At 45.4% G+C, this 22357-nt stretch overlaps 1 protein-coding gene across 8 annotated transcripts in view; it reads left to right on the forward strand.

Moving 5' to 3' along the window:
• The first annotated feature begins 624 nt into the window (after positions 1 to 624).
• Positions 625 to 22357, forward strand: part of LOC144107801 (uncharacterized) — a 74208-nt gene continuing 52475 nt past the window's right edge. Inside the window, exons 1-7 of one of the 8 annotated variants that reach the window (XM_077640991.1) lie at positions 625 to 1063; positions 1745 to 1791; positions 7027 to 7140; positions 10256 to 10487; positions 12306 to 12442; positions 19260 to 19307; positions 19849 to 19896. In XM_077640991.1, the coding sequence (XP_077497117.1) occupies positions 7063 to 7140; positions 10256 to 10487; positions 12306 to 12442; positions 19260 to 19307; positions 19849 to 19896 (543 nt within the window). In that variant the 5' untranslated portion in view covers positions 625 to 1063; positions 1745 to 1791; positions 7027 to 7062. Of the gene's footprint in view, positions 1064 to 1744; positions 1792 to 3107; positions 3460 to 7026; positions 7141 to 10255; positions 10488 to 12305; positions 12443 to 19259; positions 19308 to 19848; positions 19897 to 22357 lie in introns of those variants that run through there. The other 7 variants (XM_077640993.1, XM_077640992.1, XM_077640990.1 and 4 more) reach the window with 7 other exon arrangements.

Genomic DNA, 22357 nt, shown 5'->3' on the forward strand with positions numbered 1-22357 from the left:
GAACGATTGAGAAGGATGGAGGAAAAGCGGTGGGCTAGGAAAGTTTTCAGATACCTGTATATAAAGAATGTTGACACGAAATGGAGAAAGCGAACTAGAAAATTGACAAGCAAATATCTGGACAGCAGTAAGGGGGCAAATCAGCATTTATCGGTTAAGAAAAAGGTTAAAGGAACAGAGAGAGCGTTGTGGGAAACAGGGATGCTGACGAAATCGGCACTGGAAACATACCGGACCTTTAAACAGGAAATTGTCAAAGAAAATATCTATGATAATTGTAGGGGAAGTTCTTTGCTGTTTGAGGCCAGGACTGGAGTTTTGCGGACTAAGACGTATAGAGTCAGGTACCAGGAGATAGACACTTTGTGCATTGCGTGCGGAGAGGAGGAGGAAACGGCTGAACACGATACTTTTCTGTAAAGGGCTTCACCCTACAGTGGAAGGCAGCGGGGCTGACTTACCCAAGGCATTGGGGTTTAGGGATAGTGAGGGGAAAGTGGATTTTAAGAGGTTAGAAGTAACCAAGCGAAGGTTATCTGATTGGTGGCTAAAAGCAAGACAGGAGTAAAATTTCACAAGACAAGGCTAGGTGGCTTGAGCCACCGCCCGATGTAAAGGGTTCAGCCGTATCCATCCATCCATCCATCCATGGTCAATTCTCACTGCTAAAGTCCTCATCATTGGCCTATTTTGAACTTCATGAAATCAGTCACTGCATATTGTGCACTAAGGCAGTAAGCAACGCTTGAAAAAAAAATACATCAAGTGTCAACACGTGGCCTAACCGAGATAGACTGCAAGAAAACTTCAATCATCGCGGTACGCGCGCGCGCATTTGTGAACTTGTGTGACGCTCGGCTTTTTGTTGTGTGATCGCAGTGTGTTGTCTCCCGTTGTATGCATTTGGAAACGCTTGCGAAGAGTTACGGCGCGAATTATCGCACGCACCGCTGGCGGCAGCAGCAAATCGGTGTGCTATCACCAGTTGGGCGCCGTGCCCACAACCGCCTCGATTGGTGCCTCTCACTGCTTCCCGGACTGCGAGACTGGCGATAAACACGAGGTAGGTGTGCAAGAAGGCGGGCACACTGAATGCTGCTGTTAGGTCTTCTGGCACTTTCTAAAATATATGCCCATCCATTCTGAGGCCCCGACTTGTTGGGGTAGTTGCTAGATGCTGGAACAGATATCGAGAGAAGCAAACCGGGATGACATGAGCATTGCTGGCTTGCCTGCTTTAGATGTCTTCATTCGCACTGTGCATCGTGTGCATGGTTTGTGTCCTGCTCAGCAGCTTTGTCGCAGTGACTTAAGTCTGTCAGTAGTTGTCGGCTTAACGTACACTCTGCCCAGCTGTCTCAGCGGCGAATCTTATGCTTGGCAGCGTTTCCAACGTTCACGGGCTCTAGGATTTTTCATTCAGGGCTGCCTGGTCGTCGGCATATTCTTTGCTGAACTGTTGTGCCCATTTGGCGCTAGCGCGGTTGAAGCAGCAGCAGAACCGGTCTACAACAGTCCAGATCTCAGAGGTACCTGCGCAAAAAGAACGGACAACAAACAAGGAGGCCGACACGGACGGCCTCCTTGTTTCTTGTCCGTTGTTCTTTTTGCGCAGGTTCCACTGAGATCATGGCCTACCAACTAGCCCAACAACAAGTTTTGCTATTGTGAAGATGTGGTCACCAAGTACTTTGATTTTGAATTTAAAAGGCTTTTTTTGCCTGTCATGCAAAACCTTTGGCAGACTTGTCATCTGGTACAGGATGTCGCCATTCTTCCAGGATGTAGCAGGTGGGTGTTCGAGTATTAGTGCCGCAATGACGTGCTTGATTGTTTTGTACTACTTGAGTGGACAGTGTAGCAGATATGCACTGGCCAACCGCTTCTCTATGCCGTTTCATCTGTGCACACTTGCATTGAGCGAATGCTGGATTTCCTCAACAGCGTGAGTACGGGAGTGATTGCCCGGCCAGATAGGCAGAAGCAAGAGCACAACAAGACCGGCTTCCTGGAAGAAAGCGCCACTAAGGGGCCTTAATAGTGTTGATGGCTGCCATGCTGAAGTCAACAAGCCGACGGAGTCTACAACCATAAGGTGTCCCTGCAGTGTCACTTAGGGTTCATATCTTCCCAGGACTCTTCTGACGGCCCTGTCTCTTGAACAGAACTGACCTCTGTGTCAGAAAGTGTACTAACGTAAATATTACTTCATATTGAAAATGCTGTTTTTTGAGACCTTTGCACAATGGAGCTTGGGTAGTCATACCTTGAATTTTCACTCTGCATGATTTTCTTGGGACTAGGAGAAACATTGGTGTAATGTGGTGATCACGCTCCAGCATGTCACACAGTTCACTAAAAAAAGAAAGAATCAGCAGGTTTTATGAATAGCAGCTCAAGTAAATGTTGCAGCAGACACATGAGTGGCCAGAGGAACCGTTCTTTGGTTTTCCCCACAGGGTGCATTTGTTAAAACAGATGTTTGCGTGTACTGTGCGATACCACAGACCACGAGCACCCATGCCTAGCAGTGCGTGGCAGTGCCGTGTCCAGGGGAAAGAGGGCCCTTGTGGCTGAGCCGGTGTCGAGTGTTTGGACCTTTAGGGCCCCTGGCGGAGGCAACACACCACTTTGGCCCCAGCCTCCTGTAGACAGCACCTCCTGCCCAGTGGTGTAGCCGGAAAATTTGGTCGGGGTGGGGGGGCTCATGTTGCAGCGCGGCCTCCTCATAGAATTTGTGGAAGGATCTAACGCAACAATAATAACTGCATTGCCATTGACAATACCATTGTGTATTAGATAACGCTACGCACTGTCTAGACAAGTAAAATATGTACCTTTTAAATAAAAGAATGCGTTCGTATGTCTTAAAGATCATGGCAGACATGATTACAAAACACAAAACTGAGCAGGGGACAAGGCACAGGAGAGAAGGAAACAGGACGAGCTCGTCCTGTTTGCTTCTCTTATGATAATGTCTTGGCCCCTGCTCAGTTTTGTCTTGTAATAATGTCATACCAACTATCCCCTTATCGTTCACTCATGGTAGACATAACTGATACCAACGCTTCCATGTTTTTGCATATTAATTAAGTAAAGAAAATATCACACGAAGTCTAGGACTATATCGGTCCAGAACCAGCAAAGCAGTGCTTGCCGCTGATATGAAAAACGTAAAGGCCATGAAGTTAGCAAGTAGAGGACAAATATTTTAATGAATGTTTGTCGTTCAAGAACCTTTACGTTTTTGTACATATGCAACGGCCAGAAAGAAACCTAATTGATGCTGTCCTTCGTTTCAGTGTACTGCGTAGCAAGCTGTCACTGCTTATGTATTGCGAGTAATTGCACCGAAATATTAGTCGCAACAGCGAGCCATCGATAAAGTTTGTGCTAGGATGGGGCCCCTTGCGTTGCATGACTGCAGGTGCATTGGAGTTGCCACGAAATCCAACCCGAGTGAGCAATGTTCGCGCCAAAATGTTTTTTCTAGTCAGAAAAATCAGAAAAAGACTCTGTAGGTGGCAAAATCCAGAATGACTTCCGGAGCCTGTGGTTGTTCGAAAAATTTTTTTGGTTTTGGGTGGGGGGGAGGGCTGATGCCCCATAAGCCCCCCCCCCCCCCCCCCTGGCTACGCCCCTGCTCCTGCCTGACCAGACCAGGGAAATCAGCAGTCACTTTTTTCTATCCTCCCTTCTAGCTTTCACTTTCTTACAATGCTCCTGTCTCCTGCTCCCTTCTTGGTTTTTCCTTTTTTTTTTTCCTGGCAGCTGAGCCTTGTGTGGAGTAACTACCCTGAGTTGCCCCATATGTGGTTATAGTAAGGGTGTACAGGTGGCGTGGCAGGACTTGCAAGTTCCTCTCCCGTCCCCTAGTTTGGCTCTGTGATGTCTGGCTGGCACTGTAACCAAAGAACTTATTTTTTATCGCTCCCCCCCCCCCCCTTCCAAAATTGAGCGCTGTTTCTAGATAGGGCAGAACGAAGCAGCAAGCAGACTTTTTTCAGAAAGAAAGGTAACCTTTTCCAGCTTCCATATCATCCATAGTGAAGTACAAGAAAAACAAGCAAGAATTCTATCTCCATCCCTTGTACCAAAGCACTTAACAGATGCCTTGGGCCTTGGCCACAAGGTATCCAAAATGTCCAGTGGCAACTTACTGCTCGAATTGCGTGATACTATGCAATACTGAAAACTTGCAAACATTGCGTCCATACGGGACATCCCTGTCTCGGTCACTTCCCACTTTGCTCAGAACATTGTCTGAGGCTTAATCTCAGAAATTGATTTTGTCCACCTCACAGAAAAAAAGATACTTCAAGGGCTCACCAAGAAGTCATAGATGTTGACTGGATAAAGGTTCGGAAGAAGAACATGGAAATAGACACGAAACACCTGGTCCTCTCATTCGGCACTAGCACGTTGCCTGACACTATCGAATATTTGAAGTAAATGTAAGACCATACATTTCCGGCTGCCGGAGATGTTTAAATTGTCAGAGGTCTCGCCGTGGCTGACAGAGCTGTCGCGACTGCAAAACTTGTGCCCACGCTGCACAAACTGTGAAGGAGACCACGCTGCATAGTCTAAGGCGTGTCCATCTGGGAAGAAGGAAAAAGAAAATCACCCTAAAGACAGGGGAAACCATTTCATTAAAGAAACAAGAAGGTAATTTGCTGTAACAAACACATTCTCCTTCACAGCAAAATCAAACTTTGGCGATGTGGTGTGTGAGCGCAGCACACCGCACCAGGTTTCAGCACCTGTCCAGGCCACATGCAGTGAGCCTGTGTTAGGGCCATCCGTGCCCCCGGTTGGAGAAGTTAGCACTACTCTGCCACTCTCAAAGCAAGCTATGCAGACCCCCAGGTTGGTGGACCTCAGTGCTTCTACCCACAGGCCAAAGTCAGACTAATGTCCACATGCCTTCTGCATGGTCATCCAGTGCCTCTGCAGAGGCGATGGATATGACCCGAGGGCTCTGTGCATTCACGTCGGACGGACGACTGGACTCATTGGATCGTCCAAAAATGAGGTCCCGAGTCAGGGGTCCAAAACGCACTTAATCTATTGTAATTTTCAGTTCATAGATATACAATAATAGGATGGCTTTCATAGTATAATGGAACCGCAGAGGACTTAAATAACTGTAATCTTGTCTGTTTTGGCCCAGATTTTTTTCTACCCCTTGAATAATTTTTCTTTCGTGGTATTTTGCTTCATTGCCAACCAAGAAACAAAAATACATCAGGACCTTACTTGTATAAAATAAAAGATGGCGTCGTGTCCTATATACAGGACACCAGGCCTTACTGGTTGTAGAAAGAAATAAAACAAAGTTTGATGTTATTGTTTATTTCCAAGCTTCCGTCATGTTGAAAAAATAACATGATGCTTCCTTCAGCTTAAAACAATTAGTAGACTATGATGAAAGCATGTGAAAGGCCTTGAAGCAATTCTATGCATTTGTTATGCTGAGGTAGACATTGCACTTCTGAGATTTCGTTTTTGGTTTCCCTTTGCGTTCTTCCGCCTTACATTTCTGTCGCTCTTTAGCCTTCGATTGTCTATGCCCAACTCGGTCGTATTTGACGTCGTGTACTGGTCGCTGGGCTGTGCAATTTTGCTTCTGAGTGGCTGTAGGGGAGAAGATGGCCTTCCACGTTTGCGTGGCAGGTGATTAGTATCAGATTTTCCGAGACTTCGCACTACACTCTGAGTAAAGCGAATCCATACTGTTGGGCTGTTTTCTTCTCCCCACTCGATCAGGAACCGATTTTAATCCGGTCTATACCTTCAAAGATATTACAACATACTATCAAGATAGCCATCGCCTTTACCCCTGCCCATGTAAAGGCCTCAAGAAGGCGGATGAACGGCTCCTCCGCCTTCTCACCAATACGTTGCTGTTCCCGGCAGCCCTGAAACATTTTGACTCCTCCTTTAGCGGCAGCTACCCGCACTGTGGAGCGTGTCTTTTGACACCTATCACGCGGTGTGGGCCTGCCCCTCCAACCCAACTATTCCCCCCCTCCTCAACCCAACTCGGGAAGACTGGGAGGCGACCCTGCTCGGCTGCCACGACTTACAGGCCCAGCAAGCCTTAGTTGAGTGCTCCTGGGTGGCGGCCACCACCACTGGGGTCGCAATCTAGTGACCTCCACCTAGTGTTTGTAAGGACCAGTCCCTTATGGGCTGATCCAAGCATACCTCCTGTCCCTTGTATAGCCAATAAATGTTATCACCACCACCACCATCACCCTCTTGCTTTAGTGGCGCAGGCTGAGGCCTTTTTATTTGTACTCTTTTTGAAGCCTCACCATAACTTTAGGTCCCTCTTGCTTAACCCTTGTAATTCAGCTTCACGCATGTACTTAAGTCAAGAGTTCATCAAGGGGATACTCATGAAACGTGTAATGACTCAGTGTCCATTTTCTGCAGCTGTTGGATGTTCGAAAGAGGTTTGTTGTTCACGCCTCCCATATGACGGCAGCAGTAGGCGAAGGCTATCGCCTTTGTACTTTGCGTCGCCCACAAAGTTGCTTCATGCAGTTACCACTGAGTGATTCTGTATGTTGTGCATGAACCTTGAGATGTTGAGGAGTGCTTAATAAAACTGGATTTTTTTTTATGTACACCTGCAATTCTCTTTCAAAGGTATTTTTTTCAAGAAACGTTTTGATGTAAATATGTGTGCCAGAGTTTAGCATTTATTTTTATGAGTACTGAGCATCTGAAAAAACAAGCAATAGATTTAAGCACAGAACAGGGCTTTGTAACTATGCTTTCGTAAGAAACTTGTGTACTTTCTTCTAAATTTTTGAATGCCTAGGGGATGACATTACAAGGGTAATGATTGTAATTAACAACTATAGCAAGTAGTTCAAAATAAAATTCAGTTCTGAAATGAGCATAAAAGTAGGTAAACTTGGTTATATTGCACACATAAATAACAAATATAGTTTAGATTGCTGTGTTCCTCCTTAAGGTGCGGTGGCAGTCATTTTTTTGTGTTATAAATTTCAGTTCCTTTCAGCTACTCAAGTTTGGCCAGTCCAAAGAATGGCAGAGAAGTGCTCACCGTTAATGGATGGTATACTGTCTGAAGCTGAATCCAGCAGTGGGCAGTCAGCTGCAGAGGTAACTATACACACACACACACTTTAAACTGGCATTGTAATCTGTTGCTTTAGGGCTTATTCATGATGCAAATAAATGTTGACTGAGAAGTGCATGATGGTGAAAAGAAATCTTTATGGCTTACTCTACTGATGACTGTTGTAATGGGATACGGTTGGGACATGAAAACTTAGATGGACGACTAAGGTATTTGATGCGACAGAATGTGATAGCATGTAGTTTTTGGCTTGAGCATTCCTTGATGTTTGATGCAATCTTACTGCGGTGGTTCAAATCACCCACTGTTTCATTCCATGCACATCATATGACACTTCATTGTGCCTTTCTTTTGCACATTGCGTCTGGAAGCGGATGAAAGTTTGTGAAGATGATGACATCCCACGGTCAGCATGAGAGACTGGCAGTTTAACATGCGAGTTGATAGGCTGCAGTGATCCTATCATAGTGGTCTAATGCAGCAGCCAGCAAAGCTGATCTGTTCACACCGCGATGGGTTTGAATCCCACTCGTGGCCATTTTTATTCATTTATTTCACACTCCAACAGGGTGTGACTGCGCCGGTGGAAGAAGAGTTTTCGCTCCAACGAGGCTTCCATGCTATAGCCTAAAAATCAGTGCAAATTACCTGAAGTTCGAATACAGAGATAAATTAGAAATGTGTAGTGAAATCAGCCTTTATCAACCACTGCAGTGGCTCGGTGGCTTTGGCGGTTAGGTGCTGAGCTTAAAGACGATGTTAAATCTAGGCCTATGTGGCCACATTTCAATGGCAGCAAATGCAAAAATAACCGTTTTCATGTGATGTCGGCACATGTTAAGGAACACTAAGCGGTTGAAATTAATGGGGGACCCTCCACTGTGGCTGCACCCATCATAACCACATGCTGCTTTGGTACGTTAAACCTCAGATACCGTAGACACATTTATTTTTTTATATTTTGTGATCGCAGCCCATTCCTTTGCATTGAAGTGTGCGTAAATTAAAATGAGTATACTCAGATGAGTCGCGAGTCAAAATGAGCGAGTCCAGGTGAATCGTGAGTCGAATTGAGTGAGCCCAGATGAGTCGAAATGTGTGAGTGCAGCTAGGTGAGCTATGAGTGAGGCGTGAATCGCTAGTGGTAGTTGACCCCGGATGACTGGTGAGTCTCAGGGGGCTCAAGCGAGTTGGGAGCCTAAGTGAGTTTGAGGTCATGAGTTCGAGTGAGCCCGAACTTCTGTGCATGCGAGTTTGAGTAAGCCCATAGGTTGACCAAATTTTTCTGAGTGAGCACTCGTGATTTTGCCGAGGTATGGTCACAAACAGTAAATATAATGTTTCATAAAACAATGAACATGATAACACGTCCGGCATAATTTTCATGCAAACAGACTTTGTCACCATCAATAATTTTTCCTGAAATTCTAGCCTCGCCTTTCGTTTATTAATATGTCAAGGCCATTTGGCTTGACAAAACAAAAGCAAGAATTGCAGCAAAATAAAAAATACAAGTTTTTGACGCCTAATTATACAATACTAGCTAGTGCATTTTTAAAACATTGATGGTCTTCAATGCCGGCGATTAGTCCAGGACGGCGGTTCCAATCCTGTGATGTGCATAGAATAAAATTATGTTAACAGGAATCAGTGTGACAGGAAATAATTCTAACTCTGTGAGAGTGTTCATGCAAGCAGAATGATAGGACGAAATATATGTTAGTTCATTGCGCAGGTGGGTGTTATGGAAATATATTTTGTGAAAAGGGCAGTGGCGAGAACTACAGCGACGAGAGGCAAGTGATGGTAGATTTAGGGTTTGTTTCATGGTAGAGGTACTGGCATTCCAATTGTAGTTATGAAGAATGAACCGAGTAGAATTATTCTGAACAAGTTCGAGTGAGTTAGCTTGGCAGAGCTCGGGTCCCATACAGAGGAGGCACACTCAAGTTTAGAGTGGACTAATGTTTTGTAAAGGAGCAATTTTATTGATACGGGGGCAGAAGAAAAATTCTGTTACACATATCCGAGCATTTGATTAGCTTTGGATATGATATGGTTTATATGAAGGGACCATGTTAGTCCTGACATGATATGTACACCAAGGTAGCGGCAAGATGTTACTGTCTCAAGGATAGTGTTACTAAGATGGTAGAGAGCTGGACGTGACTCACTAGGAAATACGCTCGAGACTTTGTGTTTATTGCTATTAAGTGACATAAGCCAGTGGCTGCACCAATAAAAAATAACATTAAGATATCAGTTTCTAACGTGTTGACATCCTGGTCACTAGTAATCTCTCGGAGCACAACGCATTCATCGGCAAATTGATACATGTTAGAAATAACTTGCTGGCGAAAATCGTTAATATAGAGTAAGAAAAGAAAAATACGTAAAACCGACACTTGAGGCACTTCAGAGTTGACCACGCATTAAGATGAAGTATGATTGTTACAGGATACAAATTGAGAGCGATGACAAAGGAAGTGTTCTAGCCACATAATAATTTTGGGGTCAATTTTCAGTTCCACTAACTTTAAGAGTAGTAGTTTGTGGAAAACTTTATTGAATGCCTTGGCAAAATCTAAGAAATGCAATAGGCGAGGGAGCGGCGATCCAGGGTTAGGTGGAGCTTATGCACAAAAGTAATTAGCCTTGTTTCACAAGAGAGTGTTTTTCGGAAGCCGTGTTGTATATGTGACAAAATTTTTTTGAATGAAGAAAGGAAAGGAAAATTTCAGACAATTTCAAAAGAGAATATAATTTTGCAATCAGTCAAGTGTTTATTAATCCTGCCATTTTGATTTTACAATTCTCAACCAATGTTGCACTTTGCATGAAACTTTGTACCTGCCTTGTAAAAAATTTTTGGCTTTCTTGATGCCTGGGGCACTACTTAGATGAAAAAATGTTTGTTTTGAATAGAAAACACAAGCACTGCCTCAAGGGGTCAAGTGTTTCAGCACTTGATGACACTTTTTGTCTGCATGTGACATGGGTGATGTACTGATTGATGAATTTGCATCTGCCTTTGTCAGCGTTAACTGTTCAGATTAACCTATCTTAACAAGATATGCGCAAGTTTACCACTCTTGAAAGACTATATTTTCAGGGAGTGGCTGTGCCATCATATTGCAGGATTTGTTGGTAAAGGAAGGGAGGGCAGCTGCTTCGCTGAAAAAGAGACTTCGTGACCTTCTCAACGAAGAAGGTTCAAGCTCAGATGAAGAGCTTGTCATGAGGAAGGGCAGGGGCCAGGAGCGGGAAACCACCAGGGCACAGCGAAGGAAGATCAGACGTCTCGAAACGAGGGTGGATGCACTGGAGAGGAAGAACAGTCGCCTGGAAGACCTCCTTGTGAACAAACTTGGTGAGTTTTATTCTTTTGACTCCTTTGTGCAAACTAATGAGCTGATGAGCTTTCTTATGCTGGTGTCAACAGTAATGACTTATTGTATGCATATTTCGTGAAATTCCTTGTGTGCAAAAATTAACGTGTTTGTTCCTTCACTATCCCTTGCCTTTTTTTAGTGTGCTAGCAGTACAGTAAAAGTTCATTAATTCAAACTGACACCCGGGTCCCAGCAAAGCGCTGTGTATTTCAGTGAGGGAAAGCTCCCGATATTTCGAGCAAGTCGGCATCCGCTGCGGTTAATTCGAACTAGGAGCAACTGGCTGTCACTGCTCCTCATAGATAGAAGTTGACTCATAGCGAGTAAAACACGCTCCAAATTTACCAGAGATTTAAAACAATGGAAAAGAAAAAAGCCAAGTGCATGAGGCTCATGGAGCCACGTTCCAGTGTATGCCATAGCAGGTTTTCGCTGCAGGAACACTCGCCAGCGGCGCTGATGCTTCGGGCGAGCCGTTCCAGGTTTTCGTTGTGCCAAGGTCAGTTGGTCGCGATCACGTAGTGTAAACAACGTAGTATGGGCGGTTCGGGTGATGACGGCTTAAGTTCGTGCCACGAGCGTGAGCTATGTGGAGAGCAGCATGTCGGAGCCCTTGAATGACGCCGATATAATTTAGGCTGCATGCTCCCAGCAGACATCGCAGGGCTCACGTGCGGTGAACACAGTGATGAGTTCAATGGCGACGACGAGACTATGCCACCGCCAAGTGCATGTGAAGTAGCATCGGCGCTCGATGTTGCAGCATACCACTTCTCTGTAATTGAGAACTCTGGCGTTGCGCAGGAGCTTTGGGCAAGCTGCAGATGATACTCATGGAGTCTCGGCAAAAGAAACGCAAACAAATGCACTTCGCCGACTACTTTTCATTTTGACAACCCTTCCCCGTAAATAAACATGTTTTAGAGCATAAATAGCGTTATATATTCCAGCACTAAAGCTCGCTGCTCACGCGAATGCATTCCAGTACTTGTTTCTGGCACATAACTGGCTGATCAATTTATTTCATTTGCTATTAAGACCGGATTAATTAAATTCTCAGAATATGTCTGCCACAAATGTGTAGTAGCAGGTAGCTCGCAATAACGAGTCTAGATGTGACTGCTTCGGGTCCTGCCCGCGCGGCGGGTCGCTATAACCGCTCATTCTAGCGCCCATTCGATAATTCGAACTTCGCTTAATTCGAACAACTTTCCGGTCCCCGTTGAGTTCGAATTAACGAGTTTTTACTGTACTAGGACCCCCCACTTTCTGATTTCACCGCTGTTTGTCTGGCGACGTGAGCTGTTGGGAAGAGCAACCTGTGTCTCACAAGCCTAACCAATGATAGCACCTGCCGTCGCAGGGCAGTGGCGCATCGCTTAAGCGCTGCACCACTGCGCTAGGAGTGGTATGAGGACTCCTAGCTATCTATGAATGTAAAGTAGAGAATGACTATTTCCACATGTATGGGCATTAGCACTATCGCATCACACCCTTAAGGTGCAGCCTAAGTGTCCCTTCCAGTTTTAATGCGCTACCTCTAAGGCTCCCCACTCACCGATTTCGCCGATCTTTGTTTGAAGCCTGCTTGACCTTGAAAACCGTGCCTCGAAGCGAAAGCTAAACCATAGTGCTAGCACACCTAATTCGCATTTGGCTTAACCACGCAAAAGCGTCTGACATTTTTTTTTTCAGTATTTTCATATAAATTCAGCATCACAACAACCGACATTGTCAGACACTGTTAGGTGCGTTAACCACTGTAGTCTAATGTTACCACCCTTCTTTTCTGCCAGCGGCACTGATCAGCAGGCTGTCACAGCGTGGTGAACGAGACCCTCTAGGGAACGAAACCAGTGGAAGACCAGCGGCTTGCAACTGCAGATGTGCATGTCACCCTGAGACAAGCGCTGACAAAGCCACCACAAGCACGGTAATTATCACTAGCCTTCAGTGACTTTTTGCCTGTTGTGGTGGTGTTCAGCTACTGGGCCCAAGGACACAGGATCGAATTCCGGCCACAGCAGCCGCATTTCGATGGAAGTGAAGTTCATAAATTACAGTGTTCAGTACAATTCAGTACAAGAACCCTAAGTGGTCGAAATTGATTTCGAGGCCCCCTACTATGGCGCAGCCCAAGTTTGAGACATTAAGATCCAAAACCATAGCATAACTTCCTCCAAATTTTTAATGCATTGTTTATAAAAGTGGTAGATTTTTTAGCTTACCGACAGTCCTGTAGTACCCCGTTACTGGTCATGAAGAGTTGGTGTAACACCCTGGAATAGCTTTGTGTGCTACCAGTGGTTACTTTACCATGGCACTAGCTTTCACAACGGTCGTTAAGAGGGCACCATGTAAGGCAGAAGAATCTCACATGCTGGTGTTGGGAAGGATTGACGCATAATTTCTGCTATTCTGCTATTCATTCCTTGTGATGCATGCAAAATTATGCGTGTTACCGTGGTGACGGAATCCAAAGGTTTGTTCAGTGTTTCACTGCCACATCAGCTGCAGGGTGGATGAAAATATGTAATTTGCTGGCATTTCTGAATGACTGAATGGCAGGGGGTGCTGAAATGGGCCATGGCACAACAGAAAACAGGGGGCTGTCTGCAAAAAAAAAAAAAAACACTTTGGAATAAGCGACTTTACAGTAGGATCCCACTGGAACGAAATTCATGGGACCTGACTTGCGAAAAATTTCACTACAGCGGATGCTTCATTGTCATGAAATTGAGCCAGAACATTGACAGCTTGTACTGGATGGCTCATGAGCAATGTTTATTTTCCAAAAATCTTTCAGCTTTGGTCTTTCACCATTTCGAAATCAGTGCTGTGGCGTGATTTCCGTGATACTCTGAAAAAAATTTACACATTCGTGTAATAAGTGCACCCACTACGTTTGCTGTTAAAACTAATAATTTATTCCGCATGCAGATAAAAGTGTCTCTGATTTCATCCTGTGAGAATCTGTACTGAGACCGGACTGCCAGAAGGAATTTCGGTGTGGACTAGGTGCAAGTGCACTCACGTCACTGCATGTCAAATAGGGATCACGTACACCTGAAATTGATGCTTTAGATGTGTCATAAATGCAGTTGCTCTGATTTTTCGATGCCATTTGCGACGTGCAATATGAACGTAACAGCAGAGTCATTCTTCCACCCAGAACCACCATCACACCACCATTTGCGCAGCAGTGCTTGTACTTGGTCAATGCCCAGATTCACCACAAAGGAAAAAATAAATAACTAAAATATTATCATGGTATTGGCGCACAAACGAGACTAAAGTGCACCCTAGCTGGCGTCAGGCTTCTTGTATCGAAGTGCAGCCTACCGGCATGCCGGGCGACAGTATGTTGTGCGCCGCTTGCTCGGTGCCTCTAGGCCTAACATTCTCCGCAATGAAGCCTAAAAAAAAAAAAAACACTTTATATTACTGTGGTGTAAAACGTGGAATATGACACTGAATTTTACCAAATGCAAAGTTGTCCAGTTTACTAACAAATGTCATGTTCTGCATAGGACATACTCTCTCGAAGGTGAAAATCTGTCGATAGTATCAAGTTACAAGTACTTAGGTGTTTTGTTTAAAAATGACTTCTCCTGGAATGAACATATTGACTGCATTGCAGCTAAGGCTGGCCGTGTCCTTAACTTAGATGTCATTTCACACAATATTGGAATACGGATGCTCTGCATGGGACCCTGCTACAAAGATATGTATTGCCGAATTAAACTGCATACAAAAGCGTGCAGCGCGGTTTGTGTGCTCAAATTATAATTTTACCCAAAGCTCATCTGACATCAGAATCAATATGGGCTGGCCCCTGCTCCAAGAAAGAAGGAAATACATCCACCTAAAGCTATTCCATAAAATTTATTCAGGTGCAGCGGGTATAAAGAAAGAAACATATATACTTGATCCTGCCTACAGATTCACCAGAATTGTCACTCATTAGAGATTTGTGAATACAAGTGTCGACTCAACATATACAAATATGCGTTTTTCCCAAAAACAGTTCATCACTAGAATGGGTTGCTGGAGCACATTGTGTCAGCGTCTTCCTCTAGCTTTATAGTGCTCTTGTTGAATTTTTGTTTACTTAGGTATCGTGTAACATTTTCTTCGTGTGCTTTGACTACACAACTCTAGTTTTTGTATCCCGTTCTTGTATATACTGTATTTACACGATTGTAAGCTGACCTATTTTTCAAAATTTGAAAATCTTAAGTGGGGGGGTCAACTGAAAATTGAAACCAAAGCATCGCACCATAAATAAAGGTGAGAGAAACGAAATATCAGGCATGCTACAACATGGTTGCCTTTTTGCTGCGTGGCTCCGTCGCATCGCTCTTGGTGCTTGCTTTGAGCAGCTGCTGTGTCAACGCACAGAACTGGCATCCCCACACGGCACGAGGCGATTGATGGTGGCTGTCGATAAGTAGCAAATCGGCACCAGCCCACTCCTCACACGTGGCCGCAGATTCCGTCTGCTAAGCGGCGGCGGTCTGATATTGTATTCGCTTTCTGGTCTTAATAGGCGCCGTCCAAGTTTTTCTTTTGTTTACTTTCAACCGCGCACTCGGCACCCAAGGGAGCATCGATAGTTGATGGAAGGGCTGCTGTTCCAGTCGCGGCGGCACCCCCATTCAACTGCAGTGCGCCGGGGAGTGTCGGTAGCCAACGGAAGAGCCGATGCCGCTCACACGTAGTTTCTCTTTGGCTCTGACGCAATTGACTCCTGCCGGCCGCATTTCACAAGTTTTTAATGTGGTGCTTCATTATTCTTCATTTGTGCTTCGGGTCCGGTAAGCGACAGGCGCTCATTCATGGCTACATTCAAGATGGCTGTCATTCTTTACGCCGAAGAAACGAACTGCACGTCAGGCGACAAGTTTGACGTTTGCAACGGGTGATACAGGTGTGGCAGCTACAGTGAGGCAAAACTTTCAGCTGTTCCACTCGTGGCCGCAGATTCCGTCTGCTGATAAGCAATGGCAGCCCGATAACGCACTCACGTTCTACTCTTCATAGGCGTCGTCCAAGTTTGTATTTTTGTTTACTTTCAACTGCACACTCGGCGCTCAAGGGAGCGGGGATAGCTGATCGAAGGGCTGCTGTTCCAGTCGCGGCAGCACCCCCACTCAGAACCGCAGTGGCGCCGTGGAGTGTCGGTAGCGAACGGAAGAGCCGGCGCAGCTCACGCGTAGTTCCTCTTTAACTCTGACGCATTTGACTACTGCCGGCTGCATTTCACAAGTTTTTAATGTAGTACTTCGTCATTCGTGATTTGTGCTCCAAGTCCGGTAAGCGACCGGCGCTCGTTCATGGCTGCATTCAAGATGGCTGTCATTCTTTACGCCATAGAAACGAACTGTGCACCGGGCTGCGAGTGTGATGTTCGCAACAGGTGATGCAGGTTTGGCAGCTGCAGTGAGGCAAAATTTTCAGCTGTTGCACGCGATGTCGTGATGTGGCTGTTTGCGAAGTGCAAGATTTTGCTGCACGACGATGTTACGACAAGCTGTGGACTACAGCAGTGATCATGACTGCAGCGCTAGAGGACGATAGCGCAAGTATGGACGAGTATTCCAGTGACTAATACATTTTCGTTATGGAAAGTGCCCATGGTCGCTCCCGCGCGCAGCAGCTGATAGGGGCTGGCGGTAAGGAGGCCGGAGGATAGCACTATCGCGTTCTATAATTAAAGGCCAAGCGCGAACAACTTCCAAGTTTTTTTTCTTTAGAAATGTGATGTTGGGGGGTCGACTTACATTCGAGTCAACTTGCAAACGTGTAAATACGGTACGTTGTTTTGAACATTTTCTTTTTTTAGTATTTGCATCCACTTTCTTGATTGAATACGTTGTGTATCTTGCATTATCTTTTGAACACAGCGTTACATTTTTTTGTTGCTGAATTATTCTACCTGTCCCATTTTTCAATGTTTTCCCTCCTACATTAATGCCCATTTCCAGACGCTGTAGGTGTCTGAATAAATAAATAAGTAAAACAGCTACCACTTATAAAACGTTAAACATCTTCACCAATTTTTGTTAACACAACTCCACGCTGAAGTAAACAGAACTGATTTCTGTTATGCTGCCTTCAGCAATGTGAGTGAAAAAGCTGCTTCGCAACAACGGCCGCGGATCGCAAGTGCAGAGTCCGAGCCATCAGCAAAACCGTTGCAGGAAGTCATGCTCCGCATCGCATCTTTAAGCGCACATGCCAACACACTAATACTGGCTCCGCAGGGAGTGTCAGCTGCGGTACCGAAAGTGCAAACTGACTTCAGCAGCCATTTTTGGTGAAACCTGACGAGGTACAGGAACTTGTGGATGCGCATAAAAAAAAATGATGGCTGCTTACTTGGAAAAAATTCTTTGAAGCAGAACTGCTCTCCCAAAATATTCATTGTGGAAGAAAATACTAATTGCATTGCCTTGTATGGTTTGCTGACGGGGAATCGGGAATACTTCGTTTTGGCAGAAATTTTGGTGTAGCAGCATTCGTTGTAGCATGGTTTGACTGTATTCATGACATTTAAGAGGGCTCTTTTGCTACAAGGCAACTCAGATTTGAGCTTCTTGTGTCGATAAATGGCAGCACCTAAGTAACACAAAAAGGTAGTAACTTTTACTTCCCCTCCAGGTGTGTAAATTCCACCATGACACAAAAGTATTAGTTTTTTCCACGCACAAAAGTAGAGCCGTGAACTTTGTGGATATGTAGCCAAAGTTGGGGGACTGAGGCACAAAAGAATTAACCCTTCTTGTACTATTAAAGGGACACTGAGGAGAAATTGAAGTTGGCTTATATCTATAGAATATTAACTCCTAAACAGGAAAACACCACTCTTTCTGAAAACAAAGCTCTTTAAGGTAGAAAAGAGCAAAAACTAAAATACAGGTATCGCTGCCACAGGCCAATGTCCCAAGTACAAGCATGAGGTTGAAATAAGAGAAAAAACACTACAGATCTCTGAGGCTGAAAAAAGTCAACTAAGGTTACCTGTTTGATCGTTATTGAAGTATGTAACTTTTATTTTGAAACTACTAGTGCACTTTTATCACGCAACGAAGACGGAACAAAAGACAACCTCAATGTTAGAAGTCAGAAAACCTGCAATTGGCAGCACAACAGGCGACGAGCTGACTTTTGGCATGTTTTGGAGTGCTTCGTGGTTATGCGTTCTGCGTGCCCGCATGGTTTCGTTAAGCGCCTTGGTTTACAGAGGCAGAGCAGCAGAGAGCCTCCAAATGCCTCTCGTGCTCCTCCAAGTGCTCCTCAGACAAAGTTCGTGCAACAGCACGCAACCTCGACAAGGAAAAAAAGCTGTGTATAGCATGTTCAGCGCGCCTCCACGTTAGCAAACGCGCCGCTCGGCGTGTTCGCTTCGTCAACGTAACAAGACGCTGGGCTGCATAACGAGCCTTCCGAGGACTATTATTACATATTTAAATATGCCCGCATTTACCAGTTGCTACATATCAGTCGTGACAGTGGCTCGGCGGTGACAGCGACACTGCCGGCTCATCGGCGCCAGGATTTCCTTGCCAGACCTAACGCCTCAGCCCTCAAAACCATCGCATGCTGTGTGAGGTTGAGGTCGCTGAATGCAGACCGCATTTCTTTGCGAGAACTTCGTTGTCCGAATTGGGAACGGGATTCATTGTAATGTAGGTGCAAACGTAAACGAAGCGACGATGGCTGATAGAGGCCTTCAGCATCCGGCCGGCAGTAGTTTCATTTCGGCTGCTGCAAGGTGGGAGAGCAGCGTTCTCTGCCAGCAATCATAGAGTTCTTGTTTTCATTTCCGCCACTTTATGTCACTCTTCTATTGTGTCATCAGAGAGCCCCGAGTTTGAATCACAGCAACGAGAAAGGTTTTTCAACTTTGAATCCAAATCTCTTAGCAATAAATGCACCTTTTGCTGCCGGACAAGCGGCAACAAAGCCACAAAATGCCAAACTATCGAATTTTGCTAACAAAAAGAAATTGATAATGTCGTCCTTAGTGTCTGTTTAAGGAAAGAAGGGGTAGGGGTCAGAGAATGTACCTTTTTACAGTAGCTGCCATTCTTGCTGTCGTCAGCCGAAGTATGTTTTCCTGCTGGGGTCCCAGGCTCCACCGCACCTTTTCTGCGAAAATTCATCTACAATGGTAGGGTGGGGTATATACAGGCTGTAGAGCAGTGCTGGTTTCACCTAGCTGACGAGAAAAGTGTGAGCCATCTTTTGACACACCTTGTGCGCACCTCCCCTTTGGCACTTCATATGTTTAATCAGTGACAAATCTTACCGCTTTTTCTCGCTTGCGGCTATTCCGTATTCAGCGTATTCCAATGTCACCTCACGGAGTGCAAACCCGGTGATCGTGTATGAGTGTGGACGCCGGTTCGACGTCGCGGACTCAGTGAAAAGCTTTCTGTGCTCTCAGTTTTTATTATACCTTATCAGTGCTTTTGTTGACCTTACTTGTCGTTAATGCATCTGGCCGATGCATCTTTGAGAGAGAAGTAATGCCGCGAAACTGTTGTACTGTTTGTTTGTTCATGCTCACAACCGTCGGCGCGCGTGTGTACCACTTAGTTTGTTACGCGAGATGCGAGCAGTGTCATCTCATGATGCTTTTGGTGCTTCCTTAAACAGAACTGGAGCTAGTTGGGGAGAAAACTTACTTGAAAAATGGTTCAGTGAACTCAATGTCTAATCATGCAAACCACCTCTTATTTTAGGAGCCAAATGGGAATGCTACACCTGCTCTTCCCGAGGTTGATGAGCAGGTAGGTGTACCTTCGCACCATTTTGCATGTTGAGCCTTGTAAAAGTGAGACTGAGAGGTACTTTGGGAAAATTTTGCATTTTTCAATGTAACAGAAAGACTGGAGCCTGCTTTTCTTTCTGCTGTGATGTTATTTGCACAAATTTACATTTATCTGATGAGCTTGTTTATCTGACGTGGCCTCTTATTTCTGCTTCCTTCATTACTACTTTCATTGAAAAAACTCCCTTCTAGCTTCTCACTGGCTATGTAATACAGACTATGTGGTAGCGTGCGCTCAATTTCCGAGCTGTACTATGTGCAGGGGCAGCACTTAAGTAGTGCAAAAATTGGCGTTGTCACCATTATCAGAAAAGACGTCCCAACATCCTTGAGCTGTGCTACTTAACTGTGGCTTAGAAAGGTCTTTTTTAGTGCTATTGGACAACACAGAGCAAGTGAACAGGACCCTCAAAAAAAGCCAGGCCTATGTCACAGTCATAACTGGAAACGGATCAGTGGGCTCAATGTCATGCCATGTGAATAATCATTTTTCATTTTAGGAGCCACATACGAGTGCTGCACCTGCTCCTCCCAGGGTTGATAAGCAGGTAGGCATGCTTTCACTCCATTTGCTTTTCCTTTAGGAGATACTTGCATGTCCAGCCCTGTAAAAGTGCAACTGATTTATACTTTCGAAATTTGGTATTTTTCAACGCAACACTGCAACTGTACGCTATATTTCTCAATCTGCTGTGATGTTATTTACACAAATTTACGTTTCTCCTGCATGTTTGTCTGTCTGGCATGGTTCATTATTTCTACGTCCTTTAATTACAATTTTGATAGGAAAGGATTTCTTCTATCTCCACGCTGGTTAAGCAGTACAGCCTATGCGATAACGTGCACTCAATTTCTGAGCTGTTGTCTGTGCATGGGCAGCACTTGAAATGAGCAGGATTCAGTGCTGCCACCATTACAGCCATGAGCTGTGTGACTAGTTCTGGCTTACAAGGGTCTTTTTAGTGCGAAAGCGCTACTTCATGAGGTGAAACCGGCTCCTTGGCCTGTGTGATGCTTGACCTTGAGGGTGACCTTGGGCCACGGTGCAAGAGTATATTTAGATATTGACACTGACCGGCTTCCGCTGTGGAGAACACGCACAGATTTTATTCATGCACTAGTACATGCACCGACCGCAGTGGCGAAGGGTGCTGCGGAGAAGTGGCCAATCGCTTGCGGAGCAGTGGGGTGGCTAAGTAGCATGCCTGGCATTCAGTGCCGTTTTAGGCTGCATTGTCGGTGTTTTGTGCTGCCAGAGGGCATTGCAGTGCGTGAACTTTAGGCAGCAGGCACCATGCACTAACCAGTTCGGCTAAAACTAGGCTTTTGTGTTGCGGTTTGGTAGCCTCTGTGGTAACCTTTGCACAAGCTGCAGTGGTTGCGTGTTCCGAGCCCATGGGCGGCCGCTGCAAACTATGCGCCCGGTGGCTGTGATGTGTTGGTTGTTGCAGCATAAAACTACGAAGACCACCAGACCAAAAGTCAACTTGCCATGATGATGGGCAATCCATATTTTGTACCCAACTGCAGTTCTGGCTAGTCGACTTGCGTTGTTCAAACGGTGCTCTTTAAAGCTCCTTTGGTGCATGCTGGCCTGGACCAGTTTGGTTTGGTCTCAAGGTGTTTAACATCCCAAAGTGACTCCACTCTATGAGGGCACCATAGTGGAAGGCTGCGGATAATTTTGACCAGCTGGGGTTCTTTAAGGTGCACTGACATCGCACATTACAAGGGCCTCTCGCACTTTGCCTACATCTGTGAGCGCTCGTCTGTCGTCTTGTGTGTTTCTTCTCTGTCTTCGTCTAAGTTTTGCGCTAACTTCTTATATATCATGCAAAGCCAACTTGCCCGACAACACGCTTTTCGTGACCGCCACATCCGGCATTGAACCCGTTTCTTTTGGATCAGCAGCCGAGCACCATAACCACTGAGCCACCATGGCGGCTTTGCCTGGACTTGTGCCGCAGGCTAAACCCCAGAGCAGAGGAGGTATTGCAACCAAGAGACCATGCCTGTTATGTAGTTATCACTTCGGCATTGAGTGGATACATGTTTCTGAGAAGTCTACGCAATCATTGTCCAAGGAGGCAGATGCAGCGTTTGTCATAACTGCTGTCCCAGTCTGGCCTCCTGGCTTCCCGAAAACTGCCCATCAAGCTGCGACTAAATATGCTTGTGCCTAAGCTTGTGAATACACGAACTCACATCTCCCAGCACCGCTGTTTGTTGTACTAAGCTTGTTTGTTGCACAGTCACTAGTCAGGTTGCTGTAGATTATTAAATGAGAATTGTGCAGTTTATCGTTATGAAGCTATATGAGGGAAGTCACGCTTAGTGCTCTGGATTAATTCAGACCACATGGGATTCTTTAACGTTCACTGACATCGCACAGTACACGGGCGCCTTTTGCATTTCGATGGCGATCACCGCAGCCGGAATTGAACTCGTGTCCTATGGCACATCAGCTGAGCACTCTTGACGACCAAGCTATTCCGGATTCAAAAGTATGGAAATCAGGATGTTAGCGAACAAAACAATTGGTGCTACTAACGGTGGTCTGCCCTCTCCGTAATCTATGGATATCACTCTTGACTTTCTCAAGAGCCTCTTACGTAGGCACACTAGATGCGAGAAGGCACGGTAGCACAGCAAATTTCGGTCGGCGATCTCAAGGCCTCCAGCAGTTTGCATCCGCTGTGCATGTTGTTGCCACAACACATAGTGGTATAAAAGACAGAAAATGCGCCAGCAGCGTTTATAAAAAATATGCAGGTGCGTAATTTGCACGCAATTTTTGAAAGATTGGTGGAGCATTTTGTGGCAGAACATTATTAAGGGCAACACAGCCACTTAAGCAGGCGCACTGCGGTCCTTCGGTACTGACATCCACCAAGTCCAGTTTAAGCCTCAATTATTTTATCTTTTCACGTGCATGCTGGTCTAGCTTTTCTTGAGATCGCTAGCCACTCAGCTCGGCAGGAGGAACGCCAGGGGCATTTTTGCAAATCA

This window comes from Amblyomma americanum, chromosome 10, assembly GCF_052857255.1.
Source record: "Amblyomma americanum isolate KBUSLIRL-KWMA chromosome 10, ASM5285725v1, whole genome shotgun sequence".
Lineage (NCBI taxonomy): Eukaryota > Metazoa > Arthropoda > Arachnida > Ixodida > Ixodidae > Amblyomma > Amblyomma americanum.